This window comes from Brachypodium distachyon, chromosome 4 (genome assembly GCF_000005505.3).
Source record: "Brachypodium distachyon strain Bd21 chromosome 4, Brachypodium_distachyon_v3.0, whole genome shotgun sequence".
NCBI lineage: Eukaryota > Viridiplantae > Streptophyta > Magnoliopsida > Poales > Poaceae > Brachypodium > Brachypodium distachyon.
In genome coordinates this window covers 30,014,429-30,032,768 of record NC_016134.3, presented here as the reverse complement: position 1 = coordinate 30,032,768, position 18,340 = coordinate 30,014,429, and the positions used below count along the sequence as shown (strand labels likewise).

Genomic DNA, 18,340 nt, shown 5'->3' with positions numbered 1-18,340 from the left:
TGACAAATTTCAGTAAGATCTGAAATTCTGAATCCCGCATGCATATTGAAGATCTTTATGCAAATTCCTGTCCATGCGAAGGGGGTGAGTCACAACATATCTTTATTGTTTCTGGTTAGTAGTTCTCTCTTTTCCTGCAAAAAAGATCAACAGGCTAGGAGTACCGGCATATGATATAAGAGAATTCATGTGTAAATCTGTAAAATTGCCGGATCTGATTTTCCTATACGAGTGCCCCTGTTAATTTGATTGGGCAAACGTAATTTCTACAGAAATTATTAATGCTATGTTGCATTGTCTAGCTTTCAAAGCACTGTCTCTGATCATTGTTTGTTTTTTTCTAATTTGGGCAGAGTTTATGTGGTTTCATTAGATTAGCATGAAACCTTTCGAAACCTTTCAGATGTTGATTCAAAGGAAAAGCGCGGCTCCAATTCGGTTTCCGTATGGTCTATTTATGTAGCTTTGGCCTGACTTTGATCATGTAAACGTGTGCTCTAATGCTGCTAGAAAACAGAGATGCTTGAGCTGTTTCAGGCTTTGCTTGCTATATCTTGCAAATTTCCTTGCAATCGTATATATTCCATGAAATCTGATCTTGCACCTGGTTGATTATGCTTGTCTAGGAAGTCAAATTCGTTTGCATCATATGCAAGAGAGAAGGAGAATAATTCCACATTAGGAATTTAGATGAACCATCTAATTAATAGCGGTTTCATTAATTTAGTTGTTTCAAAGTTGAGTGAATTGCACGTCCTGAAATTTGAACTTCAACAAAAAACGTGTGCAATATTGGGTGTGATTCCATGCGTTCTGTTGCTCAAACTGAATCACGCGAATGTACCATATGCTGACTTTGATTTTAGAATCCAATTTGGAAAATTGTCTCTATTGATCAGATTTGTGCGGTTAGAGACCACACGGACACAAAGAGTCCCCTATTTTAAAGCAGGAAATTAGTCGTTTCCATACAAGCCATTCTTGAGGTTTGAATAACGCGGGATATGCCAATGACTTTGCACGCATTCTCTGAGGGAATGGGACGTACTCCCTTCATTCCTTTTTATAAGAAGTTTTAGTTTTGTTGCTAGCCAATTTTTTAGAAGTCTGACCATAGTTTTGTAGAAAAATATACCAATTTCTACGGTATCAAATTAGCATATATAGTACAAAGATATATATCATGACAAATTTAATAAAACTAGATGCATGTGTGTTGATAATTCTTTCTATAAATTTGATCAAACTTTAAAAGTTTGACTTACGACAAATAGAACATATTTTCCCTCCAAAAAGAGATCGTAACACCTGCCCAGTGCATTAGTATCATATGTGTATTACAAGAACCCTGTTTCCCTCGAAAAACCTAGTAACAGGAGAAACCCAATAGGAGAAGACACGGAGGGAAACAAGGGGGCAAAGTGCTATACGCCCCGACATCAGAATGGAATGTTTCAATGTCTAGAATTGGCAGCAAACAAGGGAGATCGAGCTAATCACTCGACAGATAGGGGAAGAAGCATGGAGGTTCAAGAAGTTCCAGAATTTAAAAACAAATCACTGACAACTGAATCATGCTATGTTGCTAACTCTTCCCTTTAAGTTGCCGCCGCACGCTCTCGATCACAGCTCCCAAGTCTTGGGGTCCAAGCGGATACTAGGCTTGCGGATCCGATTGGGCCTCTCCTCCAGCACGGGCTGGGCCTCTGGCATCACGGTGTTCTCCTGGGTCCAGAAGCAGGCGTGACAAAAGGCAGTTCCATGAGTATCGGAATGCGTGGCTGGCAGGCATTGCACAACCACTCTCGCACAGGATCAAAAATCACCTTATCAAAGCAATATCTACAAAACCACAAAACGTGTTAAGTAAAAGATAAATCTCATCTTGATATATAATATTATTAGTAGGCGATAGCACTTAACCCTAGACATCGTTATGCATGATACATGCATATAACAGAAAATACATTTATGAGAACATATGTTAGTAGCTGAAAAATACCTTTATGAACAGATGTTAGAGACCATAATTAATGTTGGATCAGTGTGAAACATTGTGTAAATCTAGTTGTGTTGTGTAGTGCTGAACTTATTTTATATTTTGATTCCAAAAATTGCCAAGAAAGCAGGAAAAACTTGGATAACCTAGCAGTATGAATACATAAAACCTAACTATAAGAGATTTTCTACGGTAACCCGAAATTAATTAGGACCGTCCGTTTCATTTGATCTAATGGTTCAGATAAGTTGCTACTCCCTGATACTATCATTTGGGTCTGTGGAGCATTACGACGGAGTATTCTCGAACAGGGGTAAAAACGTAAACAAAAAAGTTCCCCTTTCCTGTCGCTCTCCTTCCCCAATCCCCATTCCCCAGTTCTCTCCCTGTCGATTCACTTCGCTGCCGCACACCACCTCCATTGCCTCCGTCAACACTGCGTCAGACCGACTCCCGAGCGCCCTCCGCCGCCGCAGCGCGCCTCCCGCCCTTCTCTCCCCGTCGATTCCCTTCCGCTGACCTCAGGCAATCCCGTTGATGACCCCCGCGCCTGCAGACATCGCCATGTGCATGTTGTAGCCCCGTGGTGTGCAGGGAACAGAGGTGGCGGGGGGAAACATTGGCGTGTGGTGCGGTCCAGCGGTGTGGACGTCAGGCAGGGTGTACTCGCAGCAGCCGTCGGAGGCGTAGGTGCCCATCTTCGCCGCGTCATTCCTCAGGGCGCAGGCACTCCGTGTACACCTCCCGCGCCTGCTCCTGCTCCATTAATTCTTCTCTTTTTCCTCTCCCCGGCTCCTGCAGCAGCTGTGCGATGCATGCTACATGGAAGGTTGAGAGGTGGCAATGGGAGCTGAAACTTGGTGCTAAACTTGGATTCGCTTGTGCTTGCAGAGCACAAGGAGGTATGGTAGCACCGCTGGCACTGAAGCACTCTAATGTGGGGATCCGATGAACTGTTGTTGTGGTGGCTTGGTAGTTCAGTGCACGTCGAGATGGTTTGATTTTTGTCAGGTTTGGATTTGGTTCTTGCAATTTCTTGCGATTCTAAAATTTGGGACTAGGGGAGGAGACCTAGGAGTATGATACAGACAGAGAAACAAGGAACTATTTGACTTCCAATCCTCTGTCGGAGAATAGCTGCAGGTGCTCAATCGGAGACGAGAGCGAGGCAGCAGATGAAGGCGACGTGTGCTGGGAGGAGGGCGGCCGCTGGCGCGTGCTAGGAGCAGGGCGGTCGCCGGCGCGTGCTGGGAGCAGGCGGCTGGACGACCGGATCGGGAACGTACTCTAATTCTTCTGATTTATTTTTCTACTAATGTGAAAAGTCAAGTATGACCTTCCCTAATACTCCATTTAATCCGTGCGGAGTATTGGGTACTGTAGAATCTGTCAACTATAAAAGCTAGATTATCATAGTCTACCTCAACACAAAACACTAGATGCAACCTAAACCTAATATTACCCAGACAAAAATTGAGGAATATGGAGGGTCGTTGAATTGGTGCCGTCCTAAACATACTTTATAATTTTGTGTAAAAATAGTCACAAAATCAGGGAGAGAAGTCCTTAGCCCAACAAAATGCTATAAAATAGATAAATCTGGTAGAAGACGAAGCTATATTATCACAATCCACTTCAAACAGAACATGCAACATACCTAATACAAAGAAAAGTTAACATTTGGATGGAGATCCAATGGTTCCCTAGACCGGCAAAGGATTTGAGCATTATAAACTTTTACAAAATGCTACTCTAGCTAAATCGATCCATATGTGTCTTTTTAAAAAAGGGTAAATGCATGGTTTGCCATTTCATTAATAAAGAAAGAACGGTATTTACAAAACAGGTGAGAGGCCAAGATCCTCTCACTACTGCCACGAAAGAGCTACATTATTCCGGGCAGAAGCCCAACAAAAATCCATACATTTGTTTTTTTTTCAGGTGAAAAGGGATGTATTAAGAAGTAAAAGCATTACAATTTAGGAGAACCACGTCCATCACAGGCGATGGACCGAAAATCCATATATGTCTTGTTGCTGAACTAATTAAAAACAAGTATTTTGCTTTATATAAAAATACAAATAGACAAACATGGGACATAATGAACCCAACAGAATAAACATGGGACTTACCGGTGCCTGGCGGTGTTCTTGCAGTTGCGGCAGAGCAGCAGAGTGCTTGTGAAGCCTGAGTCTCCACACACGTCGCACACCAAATCCTGCGCGTAGATATAAAAAGAATCGGATCAACTAGCTAGCCAATATTTCAAGCAAAAAACCTTTAGCTAAAATATTGACTAGCTCAATGTTTGTTGAGGTAGGGCTGGTAGGCTTTGGCTAAAACAAAACACAGCCCAAGTGTGTACTGGTCTTCTATCCTCCTAAACTCGCGCACTCGCGCCATCAGAAAGCTCTTGATCTCTCGCCCATCGTGGAGCTCGATCTGTTTGTCAGCTTGCATTGCAGTACCCATCCTGGGCAAGGTCATATCAGCGGTTCCATTCCCCACTGCCATCAGGCAGTGAGCTGCATACCATTGCCAGCATGAACAAGCTATCTATCTATGTGCTTCGGTGCTTCCTCCTTGATTTTTTAGGTAATCACCGCGGGGCGACGATCCCCGGCCGCCTGTACTAATTACTTGAAGGAGAATACAACAAGTAGAGCTTAAGCTAAATGTGAAGATTGACACAGCCCTGCCCTGTCGTCATGACTCATGACAGCAGCATATATAAGTAATCATATAATTAGGTTACTGACGAAAAGAATTCCCCTCCATTGGCAAGCTTGATTCTTTAATTTGCGAGGTCTTGGGAGAGACCGGCCGATAGATCGAAACCGTTTAATTAACTGAGACGGTTGATTAAATCCCTGGCGAAACGCCCAAATCTTCCTTCCAGCAGATGAGCAGGAGCATCCGAGGCCAAAACATTCGGCGGGAGCTAGCAGCGGAGTGGAAGAACGGGGTGATCGGTGGGAATAGGTTTAAGCTAAGCCTGCACCACCTACACCTAACCTAACTAGCAGAGCGGAAGAACAAGTGAATAATCGTATCTTCGCTCTTCAGTAGCAGCCGAGCAGGCGAGCACCGATCCAGCTAGATCTGAGCGTTCCACTCCAATTAGAGAGAGAGAGAGAGAGAGATTGGAGCTTACCATTTCGATGGGGCACGAATCCTCTCCTGTGTGCGGCGGAGGAAGCGAGGTGGGTGGGGAGAAGAAATGAGAAGACCTAGACAGAGAGTACGTTCCGCCGCCCTGTAGTCTAGCTGTCTACTCCTACGTGACCAGATTAGTTGCTGTCAAGAAAAAAAATTGTACTACTCCGTAGCTAGATTAGTTGTCAAATGGTTTCACTTGCAGCCCTGTTAAGTTAGTAATCTTTTTTTTTCTCGCGCGGTTGCCGGTCACATGGTCAATGCATGCAGGAGCAGGCGCGGGGCCATGTAGGACCTAGGACGGCGTATTAGCGCCTGGCAGACGCATTTTAGGCGGGATCAGGTGATGAGGGCGTGGGCCGAAGGCCTGAGCACGCGTGACGCACACATCGGCGCAAATACGCGTAGAGCATCCTGGGGGAGGCGTGCTTCCCGGGGCGCAGGGCGGCCCAAAATGGAACAACGGCTGAGAATGACCACGGCGGCCATGGCAGTCATTCGTCCTTGATTTTTGTTCCATTGTCTACTACCTGTCACACCCTAATTTTCTAATTTTCAAAAAAATCTATATTAACAAAGTGAAAATTTGCCTTCTTTCCAAAATCTTACTCACTCCGTCCAAATAAATATGTCTCAAGTTTGTCAAAATTTGGATGTATCTACACATGACTTAGTGTATAGATGCATTCAAATTTAGTCAAAGTTGCGACCTCCTTAATTTAGTCAAAATTTGGAAGTATTAGATTTCAATTGGAATCATTCAGATTTAAGCCATTGCTGGATTTTATTTGAAGTTTTTGAATTAGAGGCTTTTGTTTGGAGTTTGAAAATCTTTTAAAATGAAAACATTTCTTTATCTCTGTTTTACCGTGTCTTGATAAACAATACCAAACTACACATTTGAAAAAACTCTAAATCCCTAATAATCAACACCCCAATTTCCACACCTTCCTAATCCCTTAATCAATATTCAATACAAATAGAATGTAAAACCAATTAAACAAATTCTGAGTGAAAGCACGGTCGAGCATATTTATAGTACTCTGCATTTCGGATCAAAACAATATTTAAATAATTTATCTAAATAGTTTGCTGCTTTTATATAATCAGAGAAAAATGTTTCATGATTGTATGCAAAGTTTTTGCTTTGAAAAATTCCCTTAGAATATTTGGACCATTCATGACAACTTTATAGATAAATATTTTCCACTTTGGTTCAAAAGTTTAGAGAAGTTTCAGATTCAAAATTCAGCCAGATTGGTTCAAATGCTTTCAAACTTTCTTAAAATACATAAAAGTATGAGACCACAACCATTTGAACCATCTCAACACTCTGAATCCAAATGTACAAAAACATGATGCGCTGCCAAGTACAAAATTTGAGCACATGGCCAAATGAGTTTCTGACAGATTTACAAACTTGATCAAATTCAAAGCTATAAATCTCAACAACCTGAAACTTTGCACCTAAATGACTTATCACCTTGCCCACAGACTAAACCAAAACCATGGGCATGAACAGTACAAGTTTTGAGGGTATGCACAAGTGGAAATTCTGGACACCATACTTAATTAGGATACCACTTGATGCAATTCCTTACATTTACAATTTGTCCTTCTCTTGTTGGTATTCTCCGCGGCGTACTCCGCGGCCAGGAATGAGCCAGCGCGGCAGCCATGCATGGCGGTTATTCACCCATGATTTATTTTGTTCGATCGTCTACTACCCCGGCCAGGAAGATGTACCGCCGAGATGTTGCTTTGATATTTGTGTTGAGTTACACTATTGGTGTTTTCGCTAAATTAATAGACACACATATCATGTACAGAGTATTAAGTCACGTCATGTCGAGACCCCATCCTTCTGTATATATCCTTGCCAGGCACAACAGCTACCATCTCCTGGTTACTCACGGTGCAGTGTGTGGTTGGTAGTGCACTAGCTAGTATGTATAGGCCAAAAGTTGCACCACAAACACAACCCGATCGGACACAGCCGCCCCAACAACCCCTATGCTTGCAACGCGAGCCGCGCAATACCGCACGACGCCAACGCCTCACAACCCTGGCCACCAAGACGACCGCCCGCAGACCACAGGCACAACCGTCACGCAATTTTACCATTTAATTTCTTTCTCCCCACTCCACCATTATATATATTGTGGTAGACTTTATAGTGCATGCCAACCACTCATCTCAAATTAATCAACATGCTAGTGCGCGCACTCGTGAAGAATTACTGTGGCCACAACACAAGATTTTGGAAAGAGAGAGAGACAATATGATCTCTTTGACATATCCACACGACCACACCGGCCATATATGCATAAGATCAGTGAATTTTTTTTTGACTCACGCGCCTCAAGTCTTCAAATCTTTGCAAATGCATGTCACCTTCACGCCCACCAACAACCCATTGGTCGATCACTAACGCCGTGCGTCTAAATTCAACAAAGTAAAACAGGCCAATATCTAGAAGATCACAATAACGTGTTAGTACCAAATTCAATTACCACACGGTAAAACTAACTTTTCCTCTTCTTCATCTCACCGAAGCCAAATCAGTCCCAATGCGTACTTGTATATAAATGCAACTCTATATCATGCATGATGGCATGCACCAGAAGATAATTAAGTTGCTGTAGATTAATATAGCCAATGCAACACATGCATGGTGGCATCAAGAAGCTATAGAGCTTAGCTAGAGCGGCGTCGAGTAGTCGCGTATAGGAGATTGCATATGAAGAATAATATGGCATATCTGTCGGCCTTAATCTTCTTCCTCGCCGTCGGGTTGTTGCTCACGCTCTCGCCGTGCCGCGTCGCCGCCGCGAGGCCACTCTCGGACTCGCACGCCGTCTCCTCCTCCGGCCATGGCGACGGCGCCGCACCGAGAAGCAGCCATCGCGTTGCCGAGGTGGCACCAGCACCGAAGGAGAAGGAGGAGGAGGACGTCGTTCTAAAGAAGAAGAAGGAGAAGGACCACCCTAAGAAGGCGCCGCCCACGCCGAAGCACAGTGGCGGCGGCGGCCATGGCCACCACCACGGCGACCTCTCGCCGCCGGCACCGGAGAGCCCGGACCCGGACAACCGGTGGCCGCCGTTCCCGGCGTGGGGCCCGCGTCCCGAAGACGGGGACAACAAGTGGCCCCCGCTGCCGCCGTTCAACCCGCCGCCGGTCCCCGCATGGCCACAGCCAGAACCTGGAAACAAGTGCCCGCCCTTCAACCCGCCGCCTATCCCGGCTTGGCCGCAGCCCGAACCGGGCAACAAGTGGCCGCCGTTCCCGACATGGCCGCAGCCGGAGCCGGGCAAGCAGTGGCCGCCGGTCCCGGCATGGCCAGAGCCAGAGCCAGGCAACAACCACTGGCCGCCGTTCCCGGCATGGCCGCAGCCGGACCACTGGCCGCCGCTGCCGCCGTTCCCGTTCCACCCGCCTCCGATGCCGTCGTGGGCGCACCCAGCGCCTGGCGGCAGCGATCAGTGGCCTCCTACACTGGCGTCCTTCCCGGGCGACGCCGTCGCGACGGCGAAGCCTGAGGACGACGAACGGCGGCGCTCGTCGTCGCCTGAGCTCCCGATCCTGCCTCCGCCGGTCCCAGTCCCAGGGCACAACTGATGCATGTGCTGCCCTCGACGAAGGAGGTTAATTTCTAGATGTTGTAGTGGTATGCATAAATCCTGCACCGATCATTTCGATCTCCAAGTTCGTTGTTTTGGTAGTATACAAAAATGTGTGCGCCCCATACATGAGAGATCGTACACTTATCTAATAGAGCAAAATTGCTACTGTACTGTGAGTCTGTGATTGCATTTTAGCTACACCTACGGCTACGTACGTGCACGTATTCGGACTCTATTGCGTGTTTGTACTTAACTACTTATATGCACAAAAACGTTTTTTTAAGGGTCGAGATATTACTGTACAAGTGAGGGTGGACGGATGCACGGGCCGAGCCCAATGCAAACCCGAGCTGGCGGCGGCTGGACCGCTCGAGAGCCCAGGAGCGAACCATCCAAAAGCCACGCTTCATCGTCATCGGGCCGAGCCTAGCTCGACTTGGTCCAGCCCATCAGCTGTCTCGGTCCAATACACAGATTTCCATTTCCAGCCTTCCCGTCGGCCTTGGGCCTCTGCCTTTGACAAGCAGAGAAAGGATGGGCTTTTGGCCTCTCTTCGGCGGTGACTTGCTGCTGCTCTGCAGGCTGCAGCCTCTTTCTGCCCTGTCAAAGCGGCAAAGGGTAATTCTCAAAAAAAAAAAAAGCGGCAAAGGGGAAGCAAAACATGCTGCAAGTTGGTGTATTACTGGACCAGAAGTTAGACCGAAGTGATATGATCACTATGAATGGTTTAATTAATGAACCTCCGTAGGATTTTCAATGGTGAGAATCTCCGCGGTTGGGAGACCTTTCTTTTTCTCCTCTCCTTTCCAACGTCAATCGATTTTCAAATCAGAAAAAGGGAACGGGCTTTGAATATGACTGCCTGATATATATAATTAAACAGTACAAGTCGTGGAGACATCACCACAATTATTAATTAAGTAGCAACAAATAACCTCATCACAACCTATATTACTCCTATTACTCAACAAACATAATCGCTGTCTTTGTCAGCGTCATCTTTTCTTAACCAAAATTGACAACTTTCCTACAGAACGAGTAATTTACAGATCCTCAAAAAATTGCAGCTAAAATTTTGCAGGCACAAGGAGATGGGCCTCAAGTCCTCAACCAGTTTGTGGGTCCCGCTGTCATTGACAAGACGGACCTCAACCAGCCGCTGGGCCCCGCTGTCACTGAGAAGGCGGCCCCACAAAAACGTGCTGTTGACTCGGTGTTGAACTGTCGCTGCCTCCCGGGGCCCCCCGCACGCTCCCGCGGAGACCAACAAGCCAGCAAGCAACAGCGTAGACGCACTGTCCACCCGCCACGTACCACTGTTCCCTAGGCCCCACGTAGCACCGACCCCACACGTCAGTATCTCCTGACCGCATCGACAACGATGCCCAAACAGCGACCCCGCAGCGACAGCCAACAGCGCCGCTGCTGCTCTTTTTTTTCTTCTCGGAACCACGCGCCATATGAACACAAAAATTACGGTCCCGCCCCTTTCCGTAAGCCACGCCCACGCGCCGCAGCAGCATCTGGCTGTAAAATTCGTGCGCCCAGTAAGTGGGTCCATAGACCAGGTCCACTCAGATTCTCCACGGCCATTTCCTCCTCCATGGACCGGCCGCATACACCGTATACCATCACGACCGTCCGATCACACATTCACACCTCGTATCCGTGCTCGTGGTGTAAAGTGTGTGCGCCGGGTCCATAGCCGCAGCGCGTAGAACCGGGGCTTCCTCCTTCTTGACTCTTGAGTCTTGACTCAGCTCTTGCTTTTACTCCTCTTCTCTTCTTCCCCAACCAACCTCACGAGCTCAAGCTCAAGCTCACCGCAGCAGCTACCCGACGCCCTCGCTCACCTACCTTCTTCCCCATCGAGGCATCGAACCCAGAGCACAAGCCCTCGCCTGTGAGCGGCAGCATGGACCCGCGGTTCCCGCCGCCGGCGCCGGCTGGAGGAGGAGGAGAGCGGGGGCACCACCGGCGGGCACAGTCGGAGACGTTCATCCGGTTCCCGGACGCGGCTGACCTGCTTCTGGACCCGGACAGCGACGACTTCTCCTTCTCCGACCTCGACTTCCCCTCCCTCTCCGACGACTCCGCCCCCGCGGCCTCCTCCGCCGCCCCGCCGCAGGGGCTTCCTCCGACGCATGGAGGGACTGTTTCCTCCTCATCGTACGCGCCGCGGCCGCCTGGGGTGTGTGGGGGCGGCGCGCACGTGCGGAGCCTCTCGCTCGACGCCGCCTTCTTCGACGGGTTGCAGCTGCAGGGGGGAGGGGGAGGAGGGGGGTTGGCTGGGCATAAGAGGAGCGGGTCCATGGACGGGGCCAGCTCGCCGTCCGAGGGCGAGTCCGCGCTCTCCGGAGGTGCCCTGCCGGACTACGCCAAGAAGGCCATTCCCGCCGAGCGGCTCGCCGAGCTCGCGCTCCTCGACCCCAGGCGCGCCAAGAGGTGACGCCCCTCTTCCCCAACTTCACTTCATAGATCCGAAGTGACGCCCCTCTTCCCCCATAGGCTCTGCTTCCTTGCGTTTCTTCGATCTGTCCGTCTCCTTGCTCTGCTGTGCTGCGTGATTTCGAGTTTCTAGGGTTTGCTGTGGATCAATCGAATTAGTACAATTTTGGTTGTTTCATGGTGGTGGTGATCTCTGGCGGTGCAGGATTCTGGCCAACAGGCAGTCGGCGGCGAGGTCCAAGGAGAGGAAGATCAAGTACACCGGCGAGCTGGAGAGGAAGGTGCAGACGCTGCAGACAGAGGCGACTACGCTCTCAGCCCAGCTCACGCTTCTTCAGGTGTGTATAATTGCTTGCTTTTTGTATTTGATAAGTGAATGGTAGTATGGTTGCTTGAAACCAAACCTTATCGTTTGACTCAAGCTTGTCCCGTCCTACAAAGACTGCAATAAAGGTGAAGCTGATGTTCTGTCCGATTAGTCTATACAACAGTTAGTTAGTACATTGCTTTATTGTGTTGGACAAGTGTGGCAACTGTGCTGGTAGTTTGCAGTACAGCCTGAGTAACTCAGAGATTGTGTCCTCACATAAGCAACCAGGATAAACAAATGAGTGCCTTTACTTATAACTTCTTGTGATTAGTTATAGTAATAGTTAGGCATCCTATACCTCTAAAAACAGAGTTCATTATCTTAACTTATCCATTTTGCTTGCGTAACTTGGCTTTCCAAGCCGTTCTCATTGCTAGAGCTGTTGACATAGGTTTCCTTAGAAGTCGGTAACCATTTTCTCTAGACTTGGATGTTTTTTCTAAACTGAACCTAAATGTGAGTCATTTTCATTAGAAGAAGCGCCAAGATGGCGAAAGGTCCTTGAACTGATCCAAATCCAAACAGAAACAAGGTCGAAAACAGAAAACAAAACACAAAAGAACTGTACAGACGGCTAAGGCAATTAATAAAAACATTCTCTTTGCTGATTCTATCAAGAGAACTGTGTAAACTTACACTATAGTACTGTCCACTTGCATTTTCTGATATTTAGAGGTCACAAAACATCATGGTTTCTGTACCTTTTGGTGAGAGATGATTTACTGCCTTCTGTTTTATGATTCTTATCTGGCATTCCGTCGTAATTGCGTTCTATGTTTCACGCCAATTAGCTCTTCCAAGCATCGAGTTGCTGTTGCTTTTGATTGTTCAAGCATACTGGATGATATGAACTTAACGGGCTTAATTCTCTGTTTGGCAGAAGTTAGTTTTCACATATTGCTGTTTGTCATTTGAAATTGTAAATTTCAGTTCATCGGGACCACCATTTTGTTTGCTCGTCTTACTTTTGCTCATTGCAGTGAATTGTTTTTCGGATGCATCCACCCACCCTCAATGTATTTGTAGTGGATCAAATTTTACCTTAACTTATGTTCTAAAACTCCCTAGCTATGCTGAAGCTACATTATCACCGAAAAAACCTAATTGGATTAGGTTAGCTTTCAAAGATTTATTTTTTGCTTAATGACAATTTATAAACATATCTTGCATCATTTAGCTCTCTACCTGTTTATACCATGTAAAAGTACATGAGCGTGTACCGGATCTCTTGTATTGCCCCTGTATAGATAAACTCATCTTCTTATCTCAGAGCCTGCAAATTCCTAGTTATACAAAGATAGAAGTTCATTGTATTAAGGGGAAACTTAGAACAGTCATACATACAACATGCTCTGATCTTATAGTTTTTTTAGGTAACTCTGATCTTCTACTTGGTGTGACTGCTAGATGATTTATTGGACCCAAAAGTAGGTGTGACAATGCAGGCGCCTCTGTACTTGATTGGTCTGTCATGTCAAAAACAGAGGAAGTGATACTCTATTTCAAAGCTGATTTGATTGAAGATGTTGGAACCAAATGGGTGGTGTTAGGTTGAAGCTTTCTAGTGGTGGGCGGGGATTGTAACATAAGATTTTTTTTTTCTCTCAATAAAGCTTGGCGAGTACTGAATGTTATATTTATGAGGGAAAAGAAATAAGGAAGTGAAGAGATAATCAAGATTCATGATAGAGTTTTCTAGGGAAGTTTGCGATTTTTTTACTTCTTATTATGCTATTTTCTGGGTAGGGTGAATTTAAATTTATAATCCACTGACAATTGTGTTTATGATTGCTCATGGGATTGTTTGCTGGTTTTACCTTCTTTTTAAAAAACTTTTGAGTGCCATATCCTATGTTTTATTGCATTTATTCTTAGGGGCTTTTTACGGTAGGGACGGATGGATATAAGCCCTCCATTGAGCAGATCTAAAGGCTGAAATCTATCCATGCTAGGAGACCAAAAGAGTAGTATTCGCTGTTAAAAGGGCAAAACAGGTAGAAAAGCCAAACAAATCCTGAGAGATTGATTTTTTTTTTATCGAAGCAGGGGGATTCATCTTGCTCCTAAACAGGATCAGGCTTCTGAGTTGTCTTCCCAAAATTTCCATCACTTTCCTGTACCGCCTCCCCCCATCGGCGGCCAGTCACCTCTCGCCAGCCCCACTGCCCGCCTCGCCTCTCTCCCTCCCCCATTCCCCGCCACAATCCACCCCGGCGATGATGGCGGCCGTGCTGCTCGTGGCGGAACACCTCGCTCAGGAGGAAGAGCACCATGAACACCTGAACTACACGGTGGTGACTGGACTGCGGCGAGCCCGTGGTCTCCTTGTGCTGATGCAGGTTGTGTTACAAAATCCGGCGGATGCACGATCAAGGATGACACCGAGGCACGATATTTGTTAACGAGGTTCGGCCGAAGCCTACATCCCCGGGGCATGACTACGGACGCTCCTCGCCCCAAAATACCGCAATACCGGCCACCCTGGGCGCTGGCGCAAGCCGCCGGCTCCCCCTGCGAGCCTATTGCTATTATGTTGTCATAGTCTCCTTGGCTACCCCGCGGTGCCTTTATATATTAGGCCCGGGTTACACGTGTTCGACTCCAACACCTAGCTCGCCGCTAATCCAAGTCCAATTGTAACCCTAGTCGTACACATATTCGACCCATATCTCAACAGGTTGGGGATGGGCGGTGCAGAGCGCAGTGGGGTTGGGGATTAAGGAGAGGGATGAAGTCGACTAGAGTAGAGTAGAGCTACGGGGCATGGAGGACAACAACCAGTGCTAGAGCAGAATATCCAAAGGGCCATGGAAGAGGAGACATGGAGGGTGCTGGAGGAAGGAAAGTGGAAGAAAGAGTTTGGGAAGAAGACGATTTAATTACTAATTAGGAGCAGTTCCCGCACGTGTAATTAGATCTTCCAAATAAATAATTAAAATAGCCTAATGTGAAATGACTAAAATACCCATGTCAATACTACTTCCACCAACTGCTATTAAATTGTACCGTAAAAAGCCTCTATTCTTAATAGTTTCTGGTTTGGGTTTCCTTTTTGTAATCCAGAGGGACACTTCTAGTTTAACTGTTGAGAACAGGGAGCTCAAACTCCGATTGCAGTCCATGGAAGAACAAGCTAAACTTCGAGATGGTATGTCCTACCCACATTTTGAAAGCTCGTTAGTCGTTATAATATGGGCGTGGCCAAGTTCTCCTGTTTGAAAACATTTGAGGCATGTGAGGTCGACCAATGACCAACCAGTCATCTTATGACCATATATATGTATGTCCGTTTCTTGCAGCTCTGAATGATGCCCTGAGAGAAGAAGTCCAGCGGCTCAAGATAGCGGCAGGTCAAGCTCCAAACATGCACGGGAACCCCTTCAACGGAGGACAACAACAGATGCAGCAGCAGCAGATGCCAAACTATTTCTCGCAGCAGCAGCAGATGCAGATGCACTACTTGGGCGGCCACCAAGGTCAGCATCAGAACCACCAGAACCATCAGCAGAGTTCTTCGAATGGAGGCCAGTCGCTGAGCGGGCAGTCCCTAAGTGACTCCATGGATTTCATGTGAGGAGGAAAGCCTGGGCAACCTAGCTGTAAAGATAACTGATGTATACCGTTTGCACATGAATCATTCCTAGGGTAGCTAGTTGTTATTTGTACCATTAATCCAAACAGAAAAAGAATCATCCGTGTATCCAGTTGGCGACCTCTTTGGTCGTGCATGCCTGAACTCTGAATGAAAGCATGCTTAACATGTTGCCTGTAGCTTTTACCCTGTGAAGATGTTACGGTGAATGGAATTGCCTGTTGGAGTTCTTTCTTCTGGGAGGTAACATGTTTGCCTGTTGGTGAATGCATATGCAAAGTTGTTGAGCTCTCAGTCAATTGACGCAGGAAGCAACATGTTTTTTAAAAAAAAGAAGGAAGCAGCATGTTGATGTGATGCATGATGTGCATCTACTGCTGAATATTGGATGATCCTTTTCCCTGTCTGTTTGTCGAAGCAGCAACTTACAGCTCCTTCCTCACGCAACAAACCTTTTCTTTTCATCTATTCTCTTGATTAATTAAACATGATTACGATGCCTTAAATAACTAGTAATTCCCTCGGCCAACTCCCATGCAACCTTTTGATCATCAACACTTGCACGCAGCACGCGCTACCCTGCCGTAGTCGGCATCTCGCCATGCATGCTGCGTGGCACGGCGCCACAGACATCACTGTAAGCCATCTTGAAAGCAGTCCTGAGAACCAACCCACAGAAGCCCAAAAGCAGCCTTCTGATTGCTTTTGCTTCCACTCCCTCCGTACATATTAGTACATATTAAGTGAATCAAAATTGCTCAAATATGAATGTATCTATGTTTAATAAAGTCTAGATATATGTAATAGAAAGTCACTTAATATGAGACTTCTACTCCCTCCGTACATATTAGTACATATTAAGTGAATCAAAATTGCTCAAATATGAATGTATCTATGTCTAATAAAGTCTAGATATATGTAATAAAAAGTCACTTAATATGAGACGGAGGAAGTATGTACAAACCTCAGAATGGCTTCTGAAAAGGCATACAAAAGCTTAAGCCCAAACAAGCTGGGCTTAACTTCGAAACAAGACAAAGTAAAACTAAATATAACTTTTGGCTTATCTGTAAGCCCTTGCCACATGTGCCATCTCATGTGGCTCGTGCATCGGTTATATTGTTGGCTCTGCACGACACTTGACCTCTCACATCATTAAACTGGTGTTAGAGAATTAAAACATTGCAAGTTGATTTTCTCAATGAGTTTTCCACGATGAAACGGTAGTCCCTAAGAAAACGGATTTATTAGCAAGAGTGCATCTAATTGGACAATGATTATATATCATGCGTATAGGTGGCCATCGGGCCGGGCTTTTTTAAAAAACCCGGTAGCCCGGCGGGCTTGGCCCGTTTGTGCCCTGCCCGGCACATACATAATCGGGCGGGCCGGACACCGCTCGAGGCCCCTGTCCGTGCCGCGCCTGGGCTTCAGCCTCGGGCCCTCAGGCCGGTCCGTTTATATATATATAGAAACTCTATTATATCCCTAGGTATAAAATAACTTATTCTGCACCCTGACCGGTCGACTGAGCCGGACCAGGTTTCCATCAGCGTCCGACTCTCGCCGCAGTTGACGTAATCTTCTTTTCTTTTTTTACAACAATTATCTGACCATCCACAACAATAAGCAGTAACGAACATATATATATTTTGGTTACCAAACTGCTAATTTCCATCTTCTAGTTATTATCTGATCATTCTAGCTAGCTCTGGATCGATCTCGATCTGACAAACATTATTGTGTGTTATATATGTAAACTACCGAATATTATCTCCCCTAGATTCTAGGCACTGTTGCTTATCCTAGATACACTTAGCATATCCGGCAACAGGAGTTTGTTGTGTTTGTTGTAATCCTAACCTCTTGTAAATCCCTAACTTGTTGAGTATAAATACAAGCACCGGCTGGGCGGTGTTCCCCACGCCAAACCATATTTCTAGCTTGGTATCAGAGCCACGATCCATCTACACCATGACGTCCTCTGCGTCCTCCGGATCCGAGCTCGTCGGATCAACATCTTCCACCATCGGTGCCACCGTATCCGTGGCATCTCTCGGCAGCCTCATCAGCGTCAAGCTGAACCGCGACAATTTCCTCCTGTGGCGTGCGCAGGTCGAACCTGCCCTCAGCGGCCAGAGCCTGTTCGGCTACCTCGACGGCTCCATCCGCGCCCCTGCTGACATGGTCACTGAGGGGACCGACGACAACGCACAACGCGTCGTCAATCCAGCGTACCTACGCTGGTTCCAGCAGGACAAGACCGTCCTCAGCATCTTGCTCTCCTCCATGACGGAGGGGATCCTCGCGCAGGTCGTGCAGATCAAGACATCGGCAGGTGTTTGGTCTTCTCTTCTCGCCATGTTCTCCTCACAGAACAGGGCCCGTTTCGCCCAGATACGATACCAACTATCTAATCTGAAGAAGAAGGGCATGTCGGCGACCGAATTCTTCCACAAGATGAAGGCACATGCTGATGCTATGGCATCCATCGGCAAGGTGCTGGACGACGAGGCGATCGTCGGATACATGCTCGCTGGCCTCGGGCCCGAGTATGAATCCCTGGTCACGTCTATGACCACGCGTGTCGAACCCGTGTCGCTCAATGACTTTTACTCTTTTCTTTTGAGTCATGAAACTTGTCTTGAGCAGATCAATCTGACCTCAGATTTCCAGTCCTCCGGCAACAGCGTGACCAGGCAAGGTGGCGGCGGCAACAACAGCTACAATCGCTCCCGCTCCTCCAACCGTGGTGACCGCGGTGACCGCGGCTCGGCGAACCCCGGCAACCCGCAACAGAACCGGGCTCTGCAAAACTACGGTGGAGGCAATGGCAATGGACGTCCAAAGTCCACATGGCAGATCTGCCACAAGTACGGGCATGATGCACCGCGCTGCCACAACCTCTTCAACCACGCCTATTCCGTGGAGAGCTCTCGCGCCGGCAACAACTCATCTTCACCAACCGGCTACCACGTCGACACCAATTGGTATGCGGACACCGGAGCGACCGATCATCTCACCAGCGATCTCGATTGACTGACCACGCACGAGTGCTACACCGGCAAAGATCAAGTTCAGGTCGCTAATGGACCAGGTTTGAAAATTTCGCATATAGGTCATTATGCTTTGCCCGGCTCATCCTCTTCCT

At 47.1% G+C, this 18,340-nt stretch overlaps 2 protein-coding genes and 1 long non-coding RNA gene across 3 annotated transcripts; 2 read left to right on the top strand and 1 right to left on the bottom strand.

The window, feature by feature from the left end:
• Window positions 1-1,741: 1,741 nt before the first annotated feature.
• LOC112272336 lies at window positions 1,742-5,290 on the bottom strand. Its single transcript, XR_002965994.1, has 3 exons — window positions 5,154-5,290; window positions 4,132-4,217; window positions 1,742-1,842 (listed from the first exon to the last, which is right to left on the bottom strand). It is a non-coding gene; the product is annotated as an uncharacterized LOC112272336 (long non-coding RNA).
• Window positions 5,291-7,530: 2,240 nt separating this feature from the next.
• LOC104584638 (proline-rich protein HaeIII subfamily 1) lies at window positions 7,531-9,062 on the top strand. The gene has a single exon (XM_010239617.3). The coding sequence runs from the start codon at window positions 7,896-7,898 to the stop codon at window positions 8,772-8,774; it is 879 nt and encodes a 292-aa protein (XP_010237919.1). The 5' UTR covers window positions 7,531-7,895; the 3' UTR covers window positions 8,775-9,062.
• A 1,470-nt stretch (window positions 9,063-10,532) lies between these two features.
• On the top strand, window positions 10,533-15,426 carry LOC100841983 (transcription factor VIP1). Its single transcript, XM_003577756.4, has 4 exons — window positions 10,533-11,224; window positions 11,433-11,565; window positions 14,661-14,745; window positions 14,897-15,426. The coding sequence occupies exons 1-4, from the start codon at window positions 10,695-10,697 to the stop codon at window positions 15,169-15,171; spliced, it is 1,023 nt and encodes a 340-aa protein (XP_003577804.1). The 5' UTR covers window positions 10,533-10,694; the 3' UTR covers window positions 15,172-15,426.
• Window positions 15,427-18,340: the final 2,914 nt, after the last annotated feature.

Excerpts from the sequence above, each read along its gene's own strand:
- LOC104584638 (XM_010239617.3), top strand. The coding sequence starts at position 7,896 with ATGAAGAATAATATGGCATATCTGTCGGCCTTAATCTTCTTCCTCGCC.
- LOC100841983 (XM_003577756.4), top strand. The coding sequence starts at position 10,695 with ATGGACCCGCGGTTCCCGCCGCCGGCGCCGGCTGGAGGAGGAGGAGAG. Across the intron at positions 11,225-11,432 it reads GACCCCAGGCGCGCCAAGAG|GATTCTGGCCAACAGGCAGT; the intron begins GTGACGCCCCTC and ends CTGGCGGTGCAG. Across the intron at positions 11,566-14,660 it reads CCCAGCTCACGCTTCTTCAG|AGGGACACTTCTAGTTTAAC; the intron begins GTGTGTATAATT and ends TTTGTAATCCAG.